Source organism: Poecilia mexicana, unplaced genomic scaffold (assembly GCF_051168715.1).
Source record: "Poecilia mexicana isolate PSO_F unplaced genomic scaffold, ASM5116871v1 scaffold_17, whole genome shotgun sequence".
In the NCBI taxonomy this organism is placed as follows: Eukaryota; Metazoa; Chordata; class Actinopteri; order Cyprinodontiformes; family Poeciliidae; genus Poecilia; species Poecilia mexicana.
In genome coordinates, this window is record NW_028263386.1 from 21319952 (window position 1) to 21340610 (window position 20659).

At 39.9% G+C, this 20659-nt stretch overlaps 2 protein-coding genes across 2 annotated transcripts in view; both read right to left on the reverse strand.

Annotated features, from left to right (window-relative positions):
- Positions 1–705: 705 nt before the first annotated feature.
- LOC106932362 (uncharacterized) lies at positions 706–6945 on the reverse strand. Its single transcript, XM_015011025.2, has 7 exons — positions 6758–6945; positions 5763–5965; positions 5588–5680; positions 5091–5186; positions 4521–4631; positions 4316–4445; positions 706–4232 (listed from the first exon to the last, which is right to left on the reverse strand). The coding sequence occupies exons 1-7, from the start codon at positions 6768–6770 to the stop codon at positions 2356–2358; spliced, it is 2523 nt and encodes an 840-aa protein (XP_014866511.1). The 5' UTR covers positions 6771–6945; the 3' UTR covers positions 706–2355.
- A 5964-nt stretch (positions 6946–12909) lies between these two features.
- LOC106932363 (sodium channel protein type 2 subunit alpha-like) overlaps positions 12910–20659 on the reverse strand; it is a 39826-nt gene continuing 32076 nt past the window's right edge. The window contains exons 20-26 of the mRNA XM_088014701.1: positions 19143–19265; positions 17923–18195; positions 17583–17636; positions 17358–17499; positions 16280–16380; positions 15895–16165; positions 12910–15097 (exon numbers count right to left, since the gene is read on the reverse strand). Coding sequence (XP_087870827.1) covers positions 13863–15097; positions 15895–16165; positions 16280–16380; positions 17358–17499; positions 17583–17636; positions 17923–18195; positions 19143–19265 — 2199 coding nt within the window. The 3' untranslated portion in view covers positions 12910–13862. The remainder of the gene's footprint in view (positions 15098–15894; positions 16166–16279; positions 16381–17357; positions 17500–17582; positions 17637–17922; positions 18196–19142; positions 19266–20659) is intronic.

A 20659-nucleotide genomic window follows, 5' to 3' on the forward strand; every position in this document is an offset into this window, starting at 1 on the left:
CAGGCTCTCGTAGTAAATCTGCAGGATTTCTAGCAGCTGTGGTTCTCTTTATATGCAGTAACATATGCATTATGAAATGTCTCAATAAAGGCTTTCATCATGAGACCGTTATTCCATAAAAATCCAAAGGAATGCACAAAGCCTCTGAGCCAGTTTTTTCCCCCCCCCTTTTCCCTGTTTTCAGCAGTTCCTTGTAGGAATATTTCCCCATTTTTGCATTCCCTGTCTTTTAACTAATCCACAACAGATGATCTCTAAATTTAAATATACCACAAATGCAAAAGAAACCAATATCTTGTAAAGTGTCCCTAACCTTTTCGGTGGACCCTCATCTTCTGACAAGATTTGCAATGCTTCCACGTCAGGGAAAAGGTATGCAGTTTGGGGCAGCCAGCGTCTCCAGTCTGCACATATAAACATCTTGCAGTACTTAGCGCACACCGCCACATTCATCGTCTGCAGATGCACTTCCCTGTGAATCCCGTGGAGATTGGTACTGCCAAAGGGAAGTGACTCAAAATGTTGCCCTCCAGGAGTGATCACAGATGGAACTAAGCACAAGCTTGCACAGAGAATCTAAACTGCAAAACATGAAAGATTATTATTAACACCTACTAGCACAGAGTTGGAAACTGTAAGTAAAACAAACAAAAACAGACAATCACAGGAAATTGGCCAGAATAATTTCCACAAAAGAAAAAAAAACTCATTATAGTTATTTTAATGTGCAGGAAAGTAAACGTAGAGGACATAGGTCAACCAAATGCTTTTTGGCAACATACTGCCATCTACTGATGGCATTCAGTAAGTAAACCTCATACAGTGCCTTGCAAAAGTATTTACACCCCTGCACTCTTGTTCTAGTTTATCAGAAGATATCAAAAACCGGTTTCCTTTTTCAAAAAGTCTGAACATTAGTGGCTCCAAACAAGTTTTATTTAGCTCATCTGAAAGTAAAAAAAAAGTCTGTTTGGATTTTAAAAGTTGCAGGATAAAAAGCACAATACGTAAAAGAAAGTGACGAATGTCACTGGAAAAAAACCCCAAAAAAAACATCTGGAGGTAGCAGCATCCTGCTATGGGAATGTGCTTGCATAGCAAAGGCAAATTGGTCAGTTTATGAGATGCAACCCTAAAATGCCTTAAATCAAAGTATATTGATGTATTAGAATGGTCTAGTCAAAGTTCAAAATCTGTGAAAAGACCTAAACTTTCCAATCTTACAGAGTTTGAGCTACTTTGCAAAAGAATTTGCATCTCCAGATGTGCAAACTTTGTAGAGTTATACCCGACCAGACTACCAGCTGTACTACAGCAAAAGTTTTTGACTCATTTTTGTTGGTAAAACTATAAAAAAAAAAATAAAAGAATCCATTACTATTTCCATTACTGTATGTTGGTCTATTATGTAATAAAACACACTCAGTTTTTAAGTTGTAAACATTTGGGGGTAGGAATACCTCTGGAAGGAGCTGTATCAAGCAGGATACAGTGATTCTCAAGCTTTTATCTTTTCTTGAAAAGTAGAGTGGAAAAGAAAAAACAAGCATAAAACAATTAAACTAATTTAATATGGAAGTCAAAAACAACCAAAGAAATACAAAAAGCTCCACAGCAAACAGATAAAGCATAGTTGTCAAAAGAAAGCTAGCATTTTTACATTATGCCCTCAGTATTAATGATCTAACATAACTACAAATGGACAACTTTCATCTATCTCACAAGCCTTTTCCCCAAAAGGAAAAAAAACAAAAAACACTCCTGCCAATATTACAACTTCGGCACATATACATCAGCCAAAGTATGGTGGCTGGATGGTCCACACACTGCAATGTCTATAAAATAATCTGGCAGTATCACGACAGATGACGACTCATTGGATGCATGCAAAACTATCACTCTGTTGGCTGGTTACCTAGCTACACAGGTTATCGTACAGCCTCATGCTCGTCTGAAAACCTACATTTGGAGTTATTGGGACTCCTATAGTTACAAATAAGAATTGTGCGGTAATACAGATCAGGTTTCTCTTTACAAATCAGACACTGAAGTAGTTTAGAAAAGTATCTCTCCCCTCCCCTCCTTAGTTCTGGCAGAGCTCAGGGAAATGTACAGACAAAAGAAAAAGCTTATAAGATGTGAAGACATTTGTTTGTGCTGGTTGTAATAGTCTGTGCTTACATTTACATGGCAACAAAGACAAAAATGACATTTGCACTTCAATCTCAAAAACCATAAAGTCTCAAACGTTCATTTGTATTGCTGGCTCAGTTAGTCACAAACTTGCGTACCGTTTTTTCCAACAAGTGTAGAAATGTAATGTCAAGTTCAGCATTGTTGGCCTTCACACCGGCCTCAGTTCATGCTTGAGTGACTCTTCAGGTGCCTCCTCAGGTGGTTCAGACACGTGTAGGTCTTGGGGCAGATCTGGCAGTGGTACGGTCTGACTCCCGAGTGGTTCAACATGTGCTGCTTCAATACGCTGCCGTCCGAAAACGCTTTGCCGCACTGTGAGCATACGTACGGCCGCTCCCCCGTGTGCACCCGCATGTGGACCGTCACCTTGTGAGCCATCGTGAAGCCCTTGCCACAAATGCTGCACTTGAAAGGCCTCTCCCCGGTATGAGTGAGTCTGTGTGTGCGCATCGCCCCCATCTGGGAGAAGGCCTTCCCGCAGTCGGGGCACACATGTGGCTTCTCTCCTGTGTGGACCCTGGTGTGACTGCGCAGTCCCCCTGCCGTGGAGAAGCACTGGGAGCAGTGGGTGCACTGGTAGGGTCGCTCTCCCGTGTGTGTGCGCATGTGCTGCTTCAGGTCATAGCGGTTCCTGAAGCCGCGGCCGCACACCAGGCAGCTCTCTGGCCTGTCGTCGTTGTGCCGCAGCTCGTGATTGGCCAGGCACTTCTCGGACAGGAAGCACTTGCCGCATTCCTGGCACTGGTAGGGTTTCTCATGGTCCACCCTCTGGTGGTACTTGAGCTCGCTGATGCCGGGAAAGGTTTCGTCACAGTACCGGCACCTGAAGCGGTGGTTGGGGCTGTAGGGGAGCTGGTGCTCGCTCATCTGATGGTTCCTGAGGAGGTGGGCCATCTTGAAGGTCTTGCCGCAATGGGAGCACTCGTATTTGGTCAACAGCTGCACGCACTGGTGTCGGACGCGTTCGTGCAGGGATCTGAATTGACAGCCGCATTTGGTGCAGATGTGGGCAGCGTTTTTACACTTCCTCTTCCGGTGGCCAGACAGATGCGCTTCAGTCCGGAAGGCTTTCCCGCACTGGGAGCACTTGTAAGGCTTCACTGCTGTGTGAAACCGCTGATGTTCCAGAAACTCAAAGCGGTACTTAAAGCTCCGCCCACACAGCGGGCAATTATGGGTGACCCTTCCCCCGCCGTAGATGGCTTTAACAGACAGCTTCCTGTAGGAAAGAGACACAGACGAAGTCCGGTGACCAGGGACAATTTTGCTATGTTTACCTCCACCCATTAATTTCACCGTTTCCATGTCACCACCTTCTTCATGCCGCTGCTGGTGCTTGGTTAAAGACTTGGACGAGATAAAGCTCTTTCCACACTGTTTGCAGTGATAAGGTTTATCGTGATCCACCTGCTGGTGATATTTCAGGTCACCGATTCCTGAGAAGCCGGCGCCGCAATGGCTGCACTTGAAAAGTCGGTTTTGTACGTGAGTCAGAAGGTGTTCTTTCAGGCCGCTAGACTTTGGAAAGCTCTTTCCACATTGCACGCAGTCGTGGTTGCGCCTTCGTTTTGGGCAGTGGTGTCGGAACTTTTCCAGGGAAGTGGGAAAGCTGTTGCCGCATTTAATGCAAAGGTACGCAGCATTTTTACACTTCCGCAGCCGGTGACCAGCCAGCAGCGTGGCTGTTCGGAACGCCCTCCCGCACTCGGAGCAGTTGTACGGCTGCAGGCCGCTGTGGAGCCTCTGGTGCTCGATGAGGACAGAGTGATGCTTGAAGCATTTGTCACACTCAGGACATTTGTGGACTCCTGTCTGATGCCTCCGGCGAGGAGATGAAGCGCCATCGGCCCTTTTAGGCGATTCAGAAAAGTCTGTGGAAGTGGAAGGGTTTGTGGAAAGTTCTTCATCGAACATGACGATCTGTTGGACGTCTGTGTTTTCTTCATCACAAGCACTTGGGTGGGAAGCGATGGCCACCTCCAGAGATGGAGGGAGAGACAGTGAAGGAATCAGGAGATCTTCTGACTGAAAAGGAGCTGAAAAATGAATAAAAACTTTTAATTTACTATGTACTGATGACATACATAACACCTTATATGTAGAAAACATGAAGTCTCACCAACAGTGGTCTTTGCCAACTTTCCATGGCACTGTTTGCTCTGGAGTAAAAATTTAAGATCATCTCCATTTGAAACGCACTGCATGTATTCTTCTATGACAGCAGGGGCGGCACTGATCCAAGTCGCAGTCTGGAAATAGAAATTATAAGTTTATGGTGCATTTATTTATTTATTTGCTCTGTCAACTTCTAAAGAGTCTTTTACCTGTTTAAAATCTGGTATTGGTAGAAGCTCCTCTAGTCTTGTGAAGAACTCACAAACAAGAGTCTCTAGTGCTGTGTCAAAGTCTGGGCCATATTCCACAGGAAACACATTCTGTTCCAAAGAAAGTAAAGGACATTCCCATTTTAATGTACAGACAATACTGACAGCGCTAATACTGCTTTAACTTTTAAACATTTGTTACATGGCCACAAACTTTAATGCAAGCCATAGGGACATAACGTGATGGACCAACACAAAGTAGTTCATCATTGTACAGCCAAAGAAAACAAGGATATGTAGTTGAAAACAAAATTTATAAATCTGAAAAGTAAGTCAGGCTCATGGATTAAATCCCTATAATTTAATGCTTTGCAGAGGTCTTGTTGTTGCCCTGAATGAAAATAAGTTTAAATCAAAATTTCCCAGGGGTACAAAGAATTTTGATCTAATATATTGGTTGCAATATGACAAAAAGGGGAATGAAATGTCCTGTGAGTGTTTCATACTTATTTCAAATGTTTTAAATCTTGTAACAATTTTAGTTCAACACACAAATCACTGTACTTTTACCTTGAGAAAATGTTCCCTGCCATCAGTGTCTTCAATAAGGCCTTGGACAAGCTTCATGAAGTTGGCTTCTGGTGCTTCAATTACAGGATCATTCGTCTGGAGGACAAAATAGATCATCAGACACATCATAGATCAGCTATAAAAACTAGTAATGCACAAAATATTGGCATTAACATCGGAATCAGACGAAATGTAGTTATTGTTTAACATATGTGTGTTGGTCCGACACATAAACTTAACAACCGATATCTGTTGTCACGTATGTGTTTTGACTAAAATAAAATTTTTCCATCTTGCCAAATTATCCTACGGTTGATTTGTAAGGAAATGGTCAATAATCTTCATTATAATAACAAAAAATATATATCAAGACAATATCTGCATGACTGAAATACTAAGAGGAAGGAATTATACCTTAAAGCTAAATACAAGTTACCATTTGTGCAAAACTAATAGACAAGTCAACTAATAAGAAGAAATTTATGGGCATTCCTTACCTCTTCCAAGCAAGAGGATCGGATTCGGTTAAGATGAGTCTCTACTGCCTTGAGATCTTCAGGATGTTCAGAACGCAGCAGCTCAAGAGTTGTCTAAAGTAAATGCAGTTTGTCAGATGCCTGTTGGAGTATTCGTCGATATATATTGCAAGGTGCAGCCTAACATTTCACTTACCCTTGCTCTGAGGCCCAAGGACAACAGTCTCCCCTCTCGTTTGCTCATGAGTTCAGGGACAGCATCCGTAACCATGGAAACAAATTCCTCCAGTTTGCCATAGTGTTTTATGTTTCGCTGCCGGACAACTTCCCACATCACTGCTGACATCAGACGGAGCGGTGGGACCAGGAGTGCCAGCGAGGACAGGGGGACACTAAATTCTTCAAGGAGAAAAGTAGATTCAAACTTAAAAGCAGGATTCAGATGTATAGTTCACCAAGTTGCATCTTTTAATCCTGAAATGGGTTTGGGTGTCTGCTTGGAAACTTTCACCCAATTCAACAGAGATAGCAGCTTATGCTACAGCTTTAAAAAAAAAAAAGATGGGTCTTTGAAGGAGGTCAGATGGTCATGTGCTGACTGAAGGTTAAAGTGTGAATCAACACTGTTTTTTTTTTTCTATCGCTCAACCCAAATTTAAGCTTTTCTAGAATAGTGACTTTATTCTGAGGTTTCCGTGCAAATTTCCTATCTAATTTAATGCAAACTTTCAAAGGCAATAAACACTCCGATTTTGCATCGACAAAATTGCAGTTTAAACTCGGTGTTCTATAATTGCATATCTGTTTCCCAGCTGTTTCAAGTGCGATTTGCACACCGCTAACTGGTTCATAAAACGTTTGTCAATGCCACTGAAATTAACAAATTATTTCAAAGGGTCGCTGAAGTACTAAAGTTGTGCAGAGCTTCATAAGCGACAAAAAAACATTTAAGTCTGTTAAGCAGTGTGGTGGTTTGTGCCCAGAATGACGCATTAGCTAATGCTAACATGCTAGCTTCAAGGCCGCGAGCGCTCTAATCAAACCGGATCATTGTAGAGCAAAACAATTTTTGTTCCAGAGATTAGTCGAGGCCTGCTAAACCTCGCCTTATCCTGCGATTTAGCTAACTCAGCTATACACAACGGAGACAAAAACAGCTAATATTGCTAAATTGCAAACGGTTATACATACCCATATCATTCATTTTGTATTTATTTCGTTACACCAAAGAGAAAAATCAACACAAGAGATTATCTATCATAGTTGCGGTTAGCGTGCTAGCTACCCGACTACGCAGCGTCAGGCGCCAACTTCTTCCTGAAACACGCAGTTCATCAAAGAGAGCGTTGGCTGGCGGAGTGGCGCTTGTTTTGCTTTATAGGGCAGTCCGGCTGAGAACACTGTCACGGTCAAAATGATAGACACAGCTTTCCGGGACAACCGAAAGAGAACACCGAGCGACATAGGATGAAATGTTTTATTCATGTATGCTAAATGTTTGGAATTGATATAAATGAAAATTGTCATTATTTAAATAGTACAGTGTAGGCATTTTAGAAAATATGATCAGAGTACAATCTTCTAGATAAAATGTTAATAATTTCAAGGTACATTTTGTTGTGGCATATTTCATTTAGGATTTACATGTTAATGAATCCACAAAATATTGCCAAGGGTTTTGCTTTAACTTATTCAGTGCTTAAAATTTAATTTTAAACACAAATTTCAGTAGCGTGAGCAAGCAATTTGTAACAAACAGATATTTTAAAATACACATTATGTATAGTTTCTCACCCACAAAACATGTCATGATCAGTTTTTCTATTTGCTTTGCTTGAAATGTTATTGAATCAAGCTAAAATATACCCTGCAGAAAACAAGCTGTGCATGAACCTATGTTTGTGTTTCGTGGCACAATAATGGCTGTACAGGTTGGACAGTCTTGGCCTTTTCCTCACAGAGGAGTTTTAGATTTAAATAAAAAGATGAACTGTGGTAACTGGTGCAGACCTGCTTTACAACCGCGGCAAAACACATACATTTTGAATATTTCAGAAACAGTGATAGTTGTTTCATTTATTTTTGAAATTTTGACTTTTAGGCCTTTTTGGCTTTTAGGTCACCAGGTTCATGTACATGAACCTGGTGACATCAGAGTTCATTTGGGGACTTGATTTGTAGTTTTTTGTTGCTGTTTTTCTCCTTGTTTTCATGTTTTAATTCTTATTCCTTCTTCAAAGGGTCTTCACTGGCACTATACTTTAAAATGTGCTGCTGTATATGAACAGCTTGCATGGCCTTTCTCTGGGCTGAGAAATCCATAAAAGCTGGCTAAGATTAATGCTAGAACTACAACTTTTGTGTACACTCAAATTGGCTGAAACGGATAAACATTTCCACAGTACACTGAAACCGTTCTCTCGCCTTTGTGACTACACTTGTGGAGGCTTTGCTGCAATACGCACCAACCTGTGTCTTCTGTTGCCTGTGGCGCAACTCAGGAGCTTTCAGTTGTAGCTGAGCTGAATAATTTGCCACACTGCTTGCACTGGTTGGAAAGTTCAAGAGGATGAATCTTCTGAGGGGATCTCAGGTACACTCCGAATGCTAAGATGCAACTCTGTCTGTGCATCTTTTTAAAGCTTTTCCCCACACAAACGGTGAAACCTTTGACCCTTGTGAACACACCGGTATTAAAACTTTTCCCTTACAAACCAGAAGCTGCTGCCACATTTGATGAAACCGTGATTTGCTTTTGTGCAGCGTATCTCAGGACAGATCGGACCTCTGTCCTGAAGGATTTAACAGAAGGAAATCATTGGTAAGAACTCGTCACGTTCCACAAACAGCACACTGTGTGCAACCGTCCGAGAGTGTAAACAAGAACTGGATGATGCAGGCTTTGAGAAAATGATGAAAACAGTCACTGCTCCAATGGAGAGATTAATGTTAGAAGAGGAGAGTTTTGGGGGAAAAAACCCCCACAAAGATCTGCATTTTACAGTTTTGTCGTCTTTTTAATTGGCTACAATTTGCAGGGACTTGTATTTATATCCTTTGAACTTGCGAGCCACAAACTAAGGTAATTTACTGAAACGGCCAGACGGATAAATTAGACTTTTAGACGACGATGTAGGTCTGTTCTCGTTCACGCTTGAATTCTGCCTTCTGTATTTTCCATCTTGCGCAGGAAGCCTGTAAAAATGTCTATTTTTCAGACTGATCTGTAGCTGCAATCTGTGGAGTGTCCACGTGGTGGCAGTGTAGGAACTGAAAATGCTGTGGCTCAGAGAGCACTTATCCTTAACAGAGGATTCGTAGGACAAGTAATTAGATAGTGCATCATCAGGCCATCTGGGCACTGTTAGCCACCATGACTAAGTAAATCCCTGCGCTGCACGCTGATAGACAGGAGAACGACTGTATCTAAAAGGCTCTGTCTTTTTTTTTTTTTCTTCGTCATTAAATTCTCAGGCTTTTATGGGTTCAGCCTCCTAACTTCATCTATTATCTGTTTTATGATTTAATGTTAACCCTTTTTTTAGACACTGAAATTTGTTCTGCAATTGAGAGTAAATTACCTGATCCAAAAAAATTCTCTCAATCTGGAAAAGACCGGAAGGCCATTCCAGACTATTTTGACAAAGGTCATTTACTGGTGAAAAATACACAAGTGATTATTCATGGTATTTTATGAACATATTGCAAACGTATAACCTCAGACTCTACAAACTTTACATAAAGATTTGTATGATAAATATTTGACTGCGCAATTGGGTAATAGCTAGTGACATTTACTCCGTTACTTGAGTAATGTTTTGTCAGTACTTATGTACTATTATTTTTCAAGTATTGCTACTCTTACTTGAGTAAAATTCCTAGATACTCAATCCACTGTGAGTAGCTTCACTGAATAAAAAACAAACATGTTTTAACCAAAAATTCACTAGACACAGACACACACCTGCAGTTTTTGTTAAAGTTTCATAAGTTTTATTTTGAAAGAAAGTGATTTTGAAAAAGAAAAAAAATCCCTGATTTTGTTATTTTGTAATTATGTTATTTATGTGAATTATTTTTCATTTTAGCCCTTAAAATACCAAAATTTGCAAATAACTATATTTTGGTCCATCTGATGATGTAATTGTTAGATATTATGTGAATGATGTTTTGATCAGTTCCTTAGTACTTCAGGAGACTTTTTACTAAATAAAATGGCTACTTTTTTTTACTTATATTTGAGTAAAAATATGTTAACGTAATGCTACTTTTACTTGAGTACAATTTTTGGCTACTCTACCCACATCTATGCTGTTACAAAAGGGCTGATCTGTTTTGAAGGGTTACCAGAAAAGGAAACACAGCATCTGGTTAGAAGAATTGCTCCCATATAAAACCTGTCCAATCTTCTCTATCGATGTCATCCTCTCTGTCAACGTCAATTCTTTTGGTGGAGGCAGTGTGATGCTGTGGGGTAGTGTCTTCCTCACTGCTGCTCAAGCCAAAAATGGATTTTTCTCACAGGATTTAACAGGTTAACACACGGGCTATCCAGAGGTTTCATTCATACTGTCAGGAAACAATGTTACAACAAAAGAAATGACGAACCCAAACTCTAATTTCCTCACTTTTTGGTTTATGAGAGATAAACCGAGACTTGTTATTGTTAAGGTTCACACTCAAATAATTCCTAATAATAAAAAATAAATAAATACTCACAAGCTATCCACTGAACCGTGTCACACATGGCATTTCAAATTAAGCAGCATGAGTAGCAGTTTGCTGAAAGTCATTCATATTGGCCTGCTCAGCATGTACACGGTTGATTTGCAAACTCATTACAGTGACATTGCTGTGTTTCACTGCATGCTGTTCCATTTTGTAATTAGACATAGTGCCTTTCTAATCTTTAAAAAAAAAAAAAAATCCCATACCGACGAAGCTTTAATCTCCTCCACATGTACAAACGCTTAAAAAAAAAAAAAAAAATAAAATCTGATCAATTACCGAGGCACAGTCGGTCAGTTTATGCACGGATCCGAATTAAATTTTGCGTAATCATGAGGACGGCTTGCAAAGAGTACATGTGATTTGTTTATGCATACGATTGCACACGGAGACTGTACGTATAAGTGTGTGTGTGTGAGAGAGAGAGGATGGGAGAAAAAGGCAGTCTCTGTGTTTGTGGGTGTGTAATTAAAACAAGTGATTTTTTTTAACATACAGATTATCCTCCTATCCCAGCTGGTCAGAGTTGGATTTGACCACCCTGACAACCAGAGAGAGGAAATCTCTCCAGGGCTAAATCCAAATTGGCAACCTTGTTGAAATTTTCCTTCTTTTTTTTTAACTAAAAACCTGAGAGCCCTAAAAACTTAAATGTATTTTTTTATTTTAAATCAGCGGATGAAGTCCTAAAGAGAGAAAAAGGAGAATGAAATAAATGCGACGAGGTCACCTAACCAGCTTCTCCTGCAACATTTACTCACAGGCCGCAGATATGAGAAAAGAGTTTTATTACAACCGATTAAAACAATCCATGAATAACTTCTCATAAATGCGATACAAACAATCATCTTCTGAAGGATAAAATATTGCATACAAAAAAAATGAGCCTAGATTTTTAAATTTATTTATTTATTTTACGTCATCTGATTGTACCTAGCTATGGTCATAATGAACCACTGTTTTTTTTTAAATTTTTTATTAGAAACACTTTACAAAAAGAAAAAAAACAAACAAAAAGCTAGAAATTAGCCTTAAACCTCTTCACAAGCTTATAAAAATTAGCTTTCAGTGCATTCACTTCACTCCAAAAATCCACACCCATCTGATCAAATTAAGCAGTCAGAGGAGTGAGCGGGCAACGATCAACATCAGGCACATGAATTAGGGGTTGTCAGCACACGCGACGCTGCCGAACAACAGACACTCGATTTATCGATGTGGTAAATATCACTTAATCCACCCTGTTCTCTGAAGTAAGCATGATGACTACACAGCAAGGTTTGTGCTTTTTTTTCCAGTCCTAAGAAAAAAAAAATCATTTATTTGTATATTTTTGAAGTAAACGATATAACCCAAATATAGAATATTTCTTAGAGTTGAAAACAAAAGGTCAACTGGATATGTCAAATCTGACGTTCTAAAAAAATAATTTCATTTATTGATAAACATCCATCTGTTTAGCCTTAACATAAATTATTAAACTTTGCCAAGGAACAAATATTTGATTTGGTTAAAATGATACCATTAAGTCGACATTTGCCAACTCTAAATATTGGCTGTAATCAGATAATAATACCAGATAATATTTAAAGACTTTTGCCTTTGTACTATATTAAAAACAGCATATTAGAAACAATTTGAACAATCTTCAAGTTACTGTTTGGATTAAAACAATGTGCTTTAAGGTAGATTTGACATTGATGGTGTTGTGTTGTATAGATTAATAAATACTGGCCTTTTTTTTTCATTTCACAGAAATAGCTCTCTTTGGGGTTTTACAGTAAATTTCTTAATCTGGGACCTGAGTCCAAATTTCATTAACAAAACAAGCAAGGTGGTATAACAATAACATTTTTAAAAAAAAATCCTCGAATCCTTACACCACTTCATTCTGTTCCTGCTCCTCTTATAAAACTTTTTTGGACTTTTGATGTCCAGAGTATACATTTGGGTTTTCAAGATGAAGTACAGGCAGCAGCCATAACTTGAAGTCAGATTTGGCCAGGCTGGAGCGACACAACAATCGTCTACAGAGCCGCTCAAAAGTATTCATGCCTCATGAACCGGCCGCAGCCAAATGAAAGTATATTTGATCTGGTTTTATGTGATTGAGCAACAGAAAGTAGCTCAGGAAAATCAGATCTGTCCTTCTTTTCTGACAGGCGAAGCTAAATGATGTTTGAACGCAGGATGGAAACCTGGTAGACGTGAGGAAGACATGAAGCTGTCATCAGATAAGTCAACAAATGTTAAATTTAAGGATCTGAATGAAAAGAAACGTGGAAACCAACATCTCTTTTCTTTCTCTTTACAATTAGATGCTACACTGTGTTATTCTGTTGCAGAAAAGTCAGAGGTGTAGGTTTAACGCTTTAATTTGTTTTTAGAGGGTTTGAATACTCTTGCACTACAGGCACTGTCTCTGTATGTGGAAGCGGCCATTGGTCTAGACTGGTTTGAAAATGTTGGATATTGTCAATAATGGCTACATAATACATGCAGTTTTCATAACCTGGTCTCAGCTCTGTGGAAAAATTGGTACAAACTATGAGCCAAATCATTTTTCTTGTCATTTTCTTTGTAATTATTTTAAAAAAAGTTTAAAGACCTTTGACTTTTCTTTTTTTTTTTTTTTGCACAGTTTCTGTGACCAGATCCTGAATAAAATTAATTCATAAATAAGTAAATTAAACTCGCCATACAAAAATATTTTCAGTAGACTTAAAGGGAGTTCCTAGATAATTTTACAGCTCTTGTCTCTTTTTATGTAAAATCTTCTGCTCAAAACTAGACCTACATTCTATAGATGCACAGAGACGTGAGAAATCTGAGAAAAATGTTCAAAATGCAAATATGAAGTTGATGATTATGCAGTTTCTTTTTTTTTGACAAAGCATTTACGTTTGGTTGATACAGATGTGCTTGAAAGTTTGAACGTTCTACATTTTTGCATTTCACACGAGTCACAGCAACCAAGGAGAAGGCAACCTAACAATGGAGATCTGAACAAAATGGAGAAATGCATCGTAAAGCACTTTGCATCTCCTTCACCAGCATCATCCCTTTACATTGAAAATGCTCCAATATCGCAGATCTACGAGCGCCAAATGAATGGGAAACTTTAGAGGACTATTAATTAAAGAACTTACTTTTTAATACAATCAACAAAATTACCATCCAGTGTTTTGGTTAAAGTGCAGATAAGTTGAGTATAAAACAATGAGACTGCCTGTAACCTACAAGCACCCTTGCATGTAAAAACTGCACATGGAGTGGTTCACTGCTCTGATGTAGTTTGGAATTTAAATGCTGACCTTCATATCACCGTAAGATTGACCAAAAACATCCCTACAACTTTCCCAGAGGCGTTTTGAAAATATTAACTATAGAACCTATTGTCGATGTGAAGGTTACATTTACTCAGGATCGTCTTTCTACTAAAATAGAGGCTGTGAGCTACTGTACTTTTAAAAAATTGCATATATCCTCTGCGTCTTATAAAACCATTAAAAAAAATCAGTTTAACATGAATTATTGCTCAATCGATTCAATCCGTCTCGATGCAGTCTCAAAGAAATGTTTCCTCGTAGTTTTCGGTCGGGTCCCCGACTTCGGGGCCTCGAGATGCGGTTCTGACTGTAGCAGAGGGGCTTACGCCGGCCCCCCGAGTCACGCTGTCGTAAGATGGCGGTGAGGACAGCAGCGAGTCTTTCGCTGTCTGCTCGACTTGTATCGCTACGGGAACGAAGTGCTGTATCATGGACGCTATGAGCCCCTCCGTCTCTGGAGCGTTGTCCACATCCACCGCCGTCTCGTAGTTGATTTGTCTGTAGAGGTAAGACGCCTGCTTCATTTGCCGCCGCACCAGATGCCTCCTGTAGCACCTTTGGATGATGACCGCAGACACCTCCTCCATTTTGCGGCGCAGCGTCGAAGTGATGGGCTCGTGGGAGACCTTAGACGGGTTGGTCATCATGAACTTCTCCTCCATCTGCTGCTTGAGGGTGTCCATGTCACCCGACTCCCCCAGTACGCGTTTTGTGAACGCAAACAGGATGTCCAGGCAGTGGATCTTGTCCCCGCTCACCATGGGAAGGTCCATGGAGATCAGTTGGATCTTGTTGGGCTTCGCGATCCGCAGCGGCTCCGACAGCGCGTCGGCAAACCTCTCCAGCATTGAGAACTCTATGAACTGAGTGGCCTCGGAGTCGAACTTCTCCCAGACCTCGTAGAACATTTCAAAGTCATCCTCGCTCAGAGGTTCTGTGCTCTCCTCGGTGGCAACGCTGAAGTTCTCCAGGATGATGGCTATGTACATGTTCACCACGATGAGAAAAGAGATGATGATGTAGCTCACGAAGAAAGCGATGCCCACCGATGGGTTCCCGCAGTTTCCGCGGGCGTTGGTGCCGGTGTTGACGAAGTTGATGTCGCACTCCTCCGGGGGGCTGGACATGATGGGGCTCAGGAGGTTGTCCCAGCCTGCTGAGGTGCTGATCTGAAAAAGGCAGATGATGCTGTTCCCGAAGGTCTCAAAGTTGAACATGTCATCGATCCCGTCTTGCTTCTTCACGTAGGCAAAGTTCGCCATGCCAAAGATGGCGTAGATGAACATTACGAGAAAAAGCAGGAGGCCGATGTTGAACAGTGCTGGCATGGACATCATTAAGGCAAACAGTAAAGTCCTTATTCCTTTGGCTGCACGGATAAGTCGAAGTACACGTCCTATCCTGGCCAGTCTGATGACTCGGAACAGCGTTGGAGATACAAAGTACTTCTCAATGATGTCAGCGAGGACAATCCCTGAATTGAGAGGAAAACCAAGGGAGAACAGATCTGATAAGTTGTGTGATTTTTTTTCCAACAATGAATTAATAAGAGACATACAAACATCTGATCGGTGATCAACTAGTCAGAAACTAGTAATCGGATCTTTTTTAAACACTTGGGTGTTTACTGATCGAACAGGTTGTACTAACCCAACATTATTTGGTGTGGGCGTTGTTGATAACGAAAAGCTGGCTGCATGTATTACAGTAAAGTCTTTCTTTCTCATACTTTGAAAGGCTCAGCCCTATTTTCCAGAGAACAGACTGGACTATAAAGTATATTTCAAAATTTTACAATTAAGATAAAGATAATAACTCCACATACACAAAGACTGACAGTTAGTAGCCAACAGTGCTAATTATGCTTATCATGATAAAGGTTAAAAAGATGCTAAGATGCTTTGCATCTTAGCATCTTTGTTTTAAAACCTTGCTAAACTGTAGAGCTATGCAATGTCAATCTTTGGGGAAAGATTTAATGTATTTGTGTGATGTATCGTCCTCCTTCATTTTGAGGTTGGGACAGTTTGGACAAAATTAAGGTTTCAGTAACTACAAAAACATTCTTGTTAAGACAGACCTTTTTAATATAACAGAAATTGGAAAAAAATATTTGTCGTTCATCAAAAATAAAGTTGCTATCTGCAGGTCAGAGCCTTATTGAGTTGACCATGGAAAGATATCGCCACACCAAATAACGTCTGTCTACTAAAAGCCTCCGCCCTGTTGAAGTTCCTTTCAATACGATGGGCGTAAGAAGATGATCCTTACCAATAATAGAGAGAATGATGACCACAAAGTCAAAAATGTTCCATGCAACAGTGAAGAAGTAACATCGGAGAGCAAAGAGCTTAATCAGGCATTCGGTTGTGAAGATAACGATGAAGACCAGGTTGATGATGTTGAGGACAGACTCCATCCGCTCCGACTGCTCGTCGGTTTCCACCATCATGGTCACCATGTTGACGATGATGAGCATCATGATCATGATGTCGAAGGCTTGCTTGGACACCAGATCGAAGAAGAAGGCTTGGAGGATGTTCTGGAATTGGAGAACGTAAACGCTCAGTCCATAAAAGCCATAATCTTACATCAGAGGAGCAATTCACAAGTATAAAAAAGGGAGGGGTTGACACTGCGACATGTTCTGTGTTACCGCAGGCCTTGGGATTGGCTTTTGAGGTTTCTTAGATCCCAACTTTTTCATTGCGTTGTAGTACTTCTTTTGTTCCTCAGTCATGAAAATATCCTGTCCACCTAAGTATAAAACCAAAACATCACATTACGAGTACATTCGCCTCATTTTTAAATACAAAACTTTTTTTTATTGATTTATTCATTGTCTGTTAGTAGATATGGAAACTTTTTTCAGGCAGATCCAGAGTTGAGGCAGCTTAGAGTCATGGGAAAGTAGCAGAAGTAACTTGAAGGAACCATTTCCTGTCTTTTCAGTCTCTGACATAGCTGTGGAGGAATCGCGATCAAATTTTTTTCACAACGTTGCCTCGGGTCATGGAGGCTTCCAGGCACAGTGCAGAGCTATCTTAAAGTAGCACCACAGTTTGACTAAGACTTACAACAAAGTCATTGTGTTGTTGAGTTGCTGCTATGCTTTTGATCGTTGCTCTTTTCTTGACCCAGTAGAAGTCAAGCTCTAGCTTTTAAACACATTTAATGAGAGTACAGAAGAGATTTCTCCTTAGAACATCGTTTTCCATTAACTTTTTTTTTTGAGTTTTCCAATTGAAATCATCGTGTGATTTGACCTTGTAACTAATCTGCGTTGGACTCCTTAGTAAGGCCGCACAATATCTCGGTAATAATAATCACAGTACGAGTGTTTCCATTATTAAAATCTGTCACTAGAATAGATTACATCACCCAAGAGGCTAAATGTCACAAAGTGTACAGTAAAAAATTAGCGTAATGATTACCAATAGTGTCGCCATCACCTTATTTTCTAAAATCATGCAGTTCTATTTCTGCATTTTTGTTTTTCACTCATAAATGAGCAAGAACTGGTTTGAAAATGGAGAAGTAATCAGCAATTTACTTCTCTAAGGCAGGTGCTGATGTCTTCCCACCCTGGCATCGTGCTAAAACACACAACTGGTTGCTACTTTGCTTCAACTGTCCAAAGGAAGCAGCTAAAATGTGCTGAGCTTTGTATGTTTCATTTATGGGTCAAAGAAAAACGACTCATCCAAACTCGACAACAGCAGTGCTTTAAATACTTATCTTTCTCTTTTGCTGATTGAAATTGTCAATGATGACCCCGATGAAGAGGTTGAGGGTAAAAAAAGAGCCGAATATGATGAAGACAACAAAGTAGAGGTACATGTAGAGGTTGATTTCTCTGCTCGGTTGCTCCTCCACCTGCAAATGGTTTCGTCAGTGAACTGTTTGCTGGGGAAAAATAAAACAATATTCAGACGCTGAACAGAGTGGCAAACACTTACTCCTCTTGAGTCAACGGCAGCATTCATGATTTCCATCCATCCTTTAAACGTTGCCTAAAAACAGAACACATCACTGTATGATCGGAGCAATTTGTTAATCGTTAAATTGTTCATCATCGAAATGTTTGTCTGAGCTGCATTGCTGACAGGACTATTTGAAACCTATAGATAAATCCGTATAAGTTGATCTAAAGCTACATTAGTAGACACCAAGATGTTTAATGTGTTACCGTGTGAGAAACTGTTTTTAAGTGTAACTCCTGTCAGCAATGAACCTAATTAATAAATTTTAACATGAAGGGAAAAAAAAACAACATTCTGACAGCAGAGAGAAACTCACCACTTGCAGAAGGGAAAGGTAGCCGAGTCCAACATTGTCGAAGTTGACCTTCACCTTTGTCCAGTAGAACTGCGTGTCGTTCATGGCGAGGCAATCAGACTTATTGTTGACCACCGAGACGCTGTGGATAAAGCCCGTTCTGTTCACGCACTTCCCAAACTTGCCAGCGAACAGGTTGACTCCCATGATGCTGAAGATGAGCCAGAAGATGAGACACACGAGAAGCACGTTCATAATGGAGGGAATGGCTCCGATCAGGGCATTCACCACCACCTGTAGGGTAAAGAGGCGAGAAGAGTTAGTACATATTCATCCAAACTATTTCCTCTCTAGCTCCATACTGGAGCTACTATACTTCTGAAAGTAATGTGGAGAACCAACGTGTAGTTTTATCAGAACAGGAATCCAGAGAAACCCCTACAAGTTTATAAATGATGGACTATTTATTCTTCTTAAAACATGGGGAGCCAACATGTAGTTTTATACTTTTACCCCTACTAGTTTATAAGTTGTGGAGTACTTCTTTGTTTTTCTCTTGCTTTCTTTTGTTATCTTGTTTGTATTTCCTCTAATTCACATAAAGCACTTTGAGTTGCCTTGTTGCTGAAAACGTGCTATATAAATAAAATGACCTTTCATCCCAGAGTTACTATTTAAATGCGAGATGTGAAGGTATGTTGTCAAGTCAATTCAACTCAATTGGATCCAGTTCAACTCAACTTAACATTTACGTTTCACGTAATCTAAGGTGAAATTAAATGCTGACTCATATCACGCCAGCATCATCAAGGAGTCAGTGTGAATGCTGATGCTGAGGGCAGGAAGGATCTCTAGTAGCAGTCAGTCTTGCAACAAGTCTGAAGAAGCATCTGACTGAAGCCTGTTGTTGTATGACAGTCTCATGAATGTCATGGCATCACCAATTTTGGCAAACTCTGCTAATCCGCCTCGTTTGCTATCACCACTGCTCTGCAAACCTCTGACTGGCTGACTGTACGGTTAGAAAGCGGAAATATGATCTTTCCCCATGGACCAGATAGTTTGCATTCCTCCTTCTTTCTTCGCTTTTTGCATCTGTGAAGCGTCATAGTTCAGGTTGCATTTCAGCTCTTGAGATTAAACTGAACTTGGTCTGCAGTTGAGGGTAAAAGTCAGTACATTCAACAGCATTTTCTTTGCAAAGGCATCAACAGTGGGAGACATGCACATTAGTCTCTTACCCTCATGCCCTCAAATCTGGACAGTGCTCTGAGAGGCCTCAAGGCCCGCAGGGTTCGCAGTGACTTGATGGCGGAGAAGTCCGAGTATCCCAGTGAATTTGCAACCAGGCTTATCAGAGACACCTAAACACAAACCAAAACCCACAAACCAATTTTACAGACAAAATCATTTTTTTAAAAAGTCAGTATTATGTAAAACCCAATGAAAAGAAGCTGAAAAATCATAAAAACCAAAGGAATATATAACAAAAATCAAAGAAGACTTGCCAAAACGTTTATGGAGCCAAATTTGGTGGTTTTTTTGGTGTTTTTTTGTGTGTGTGTGTGTAGCTTTGGGACATTCCACAGTCAGGAAAACACCTATTAAAAATTTGGTTTAGATTTGGTTCGTCTTTTAGTTGTAGCTAATTTAAACTTCCACTCTATTCTATATCCAGAACAGACAAAACAAAATGGTATTCCTCTGTTGAATGGCCCATGGATGGCAGCTATAAATGAAAATGGCATGACAAAAATGACAGACAGAGGAAGCTCATGTCATGACGAAACACAGACAAGTATGCACACATGGCCATGGGGAGTCCATGCATGCATACTCAGCTATATATGCATATAAATATGGATATATATCAAATAGAGGGAGTTTTATAAAGAACTTCTAAATCTTTGTCAAATTGTTTCCGAATTTGTGTTAAGCTGATCACATCTAGGAATCAAAACCAATTTAAGGCTTAGAGGCACCAATGTCCTGAATTTCTTTATAAAAGTCTATTAAGAGATGTGTTGGGCCAATATATCTAAAGAAGATACTCAATTGTTATTTTCTGGGCAACTTTGGCTCCAAAAGAGTGTAAGTCAAAAAAAAAAAAAAAAAAGAAAACTGAATAATAAAATTATAATAAAGTGGCATAATTACAGTCAGACCAAAAATTAAAGAAATTAAATAAATAAATAAATAAATGTTTTGTTCCACTGTAGTTAAAACAGAGCAGGCGTTAATTCAACCGATAAATTTACACAAATAAAAATTACAGTAATAAAAAAGCACAGTGCCTTGCAATAGTATCCATAACTTTTAAACTTTTCCACATTTTCTTAAATTACAACCACGAACTTCAAGGCTTCAACAGACTAACGCAATGCAACGCATAACAAACTGGTGGAAGGAAAGTGATACTAATACAACATTTTTTGTACTACTAAACATCTGAAATAAAGCATCACATGCGTTTGGATCTCTGATTTGCATCTGAGTCGATACAGTCACAGCGATTGAAACGCCTTTTGCTGCAGCCACATTGCAGGTGTTTGGGGGGATTTGCGTCTTTTCTGATTAAGGATTTGCTCATTCCTCTTTTCAGAATCACTCAAACTCAATCAGATTGGATGTAAAATGTCTGTGAACGTCAATTTTCAGGTCTCAGCAAAGATGATCAATTGGATTTAGGCCTAGACTTTGACTGGGCCTTTCTAAGTTTTACATCACAGAGTGATTGCATGTTTTAAACCTTCCATGT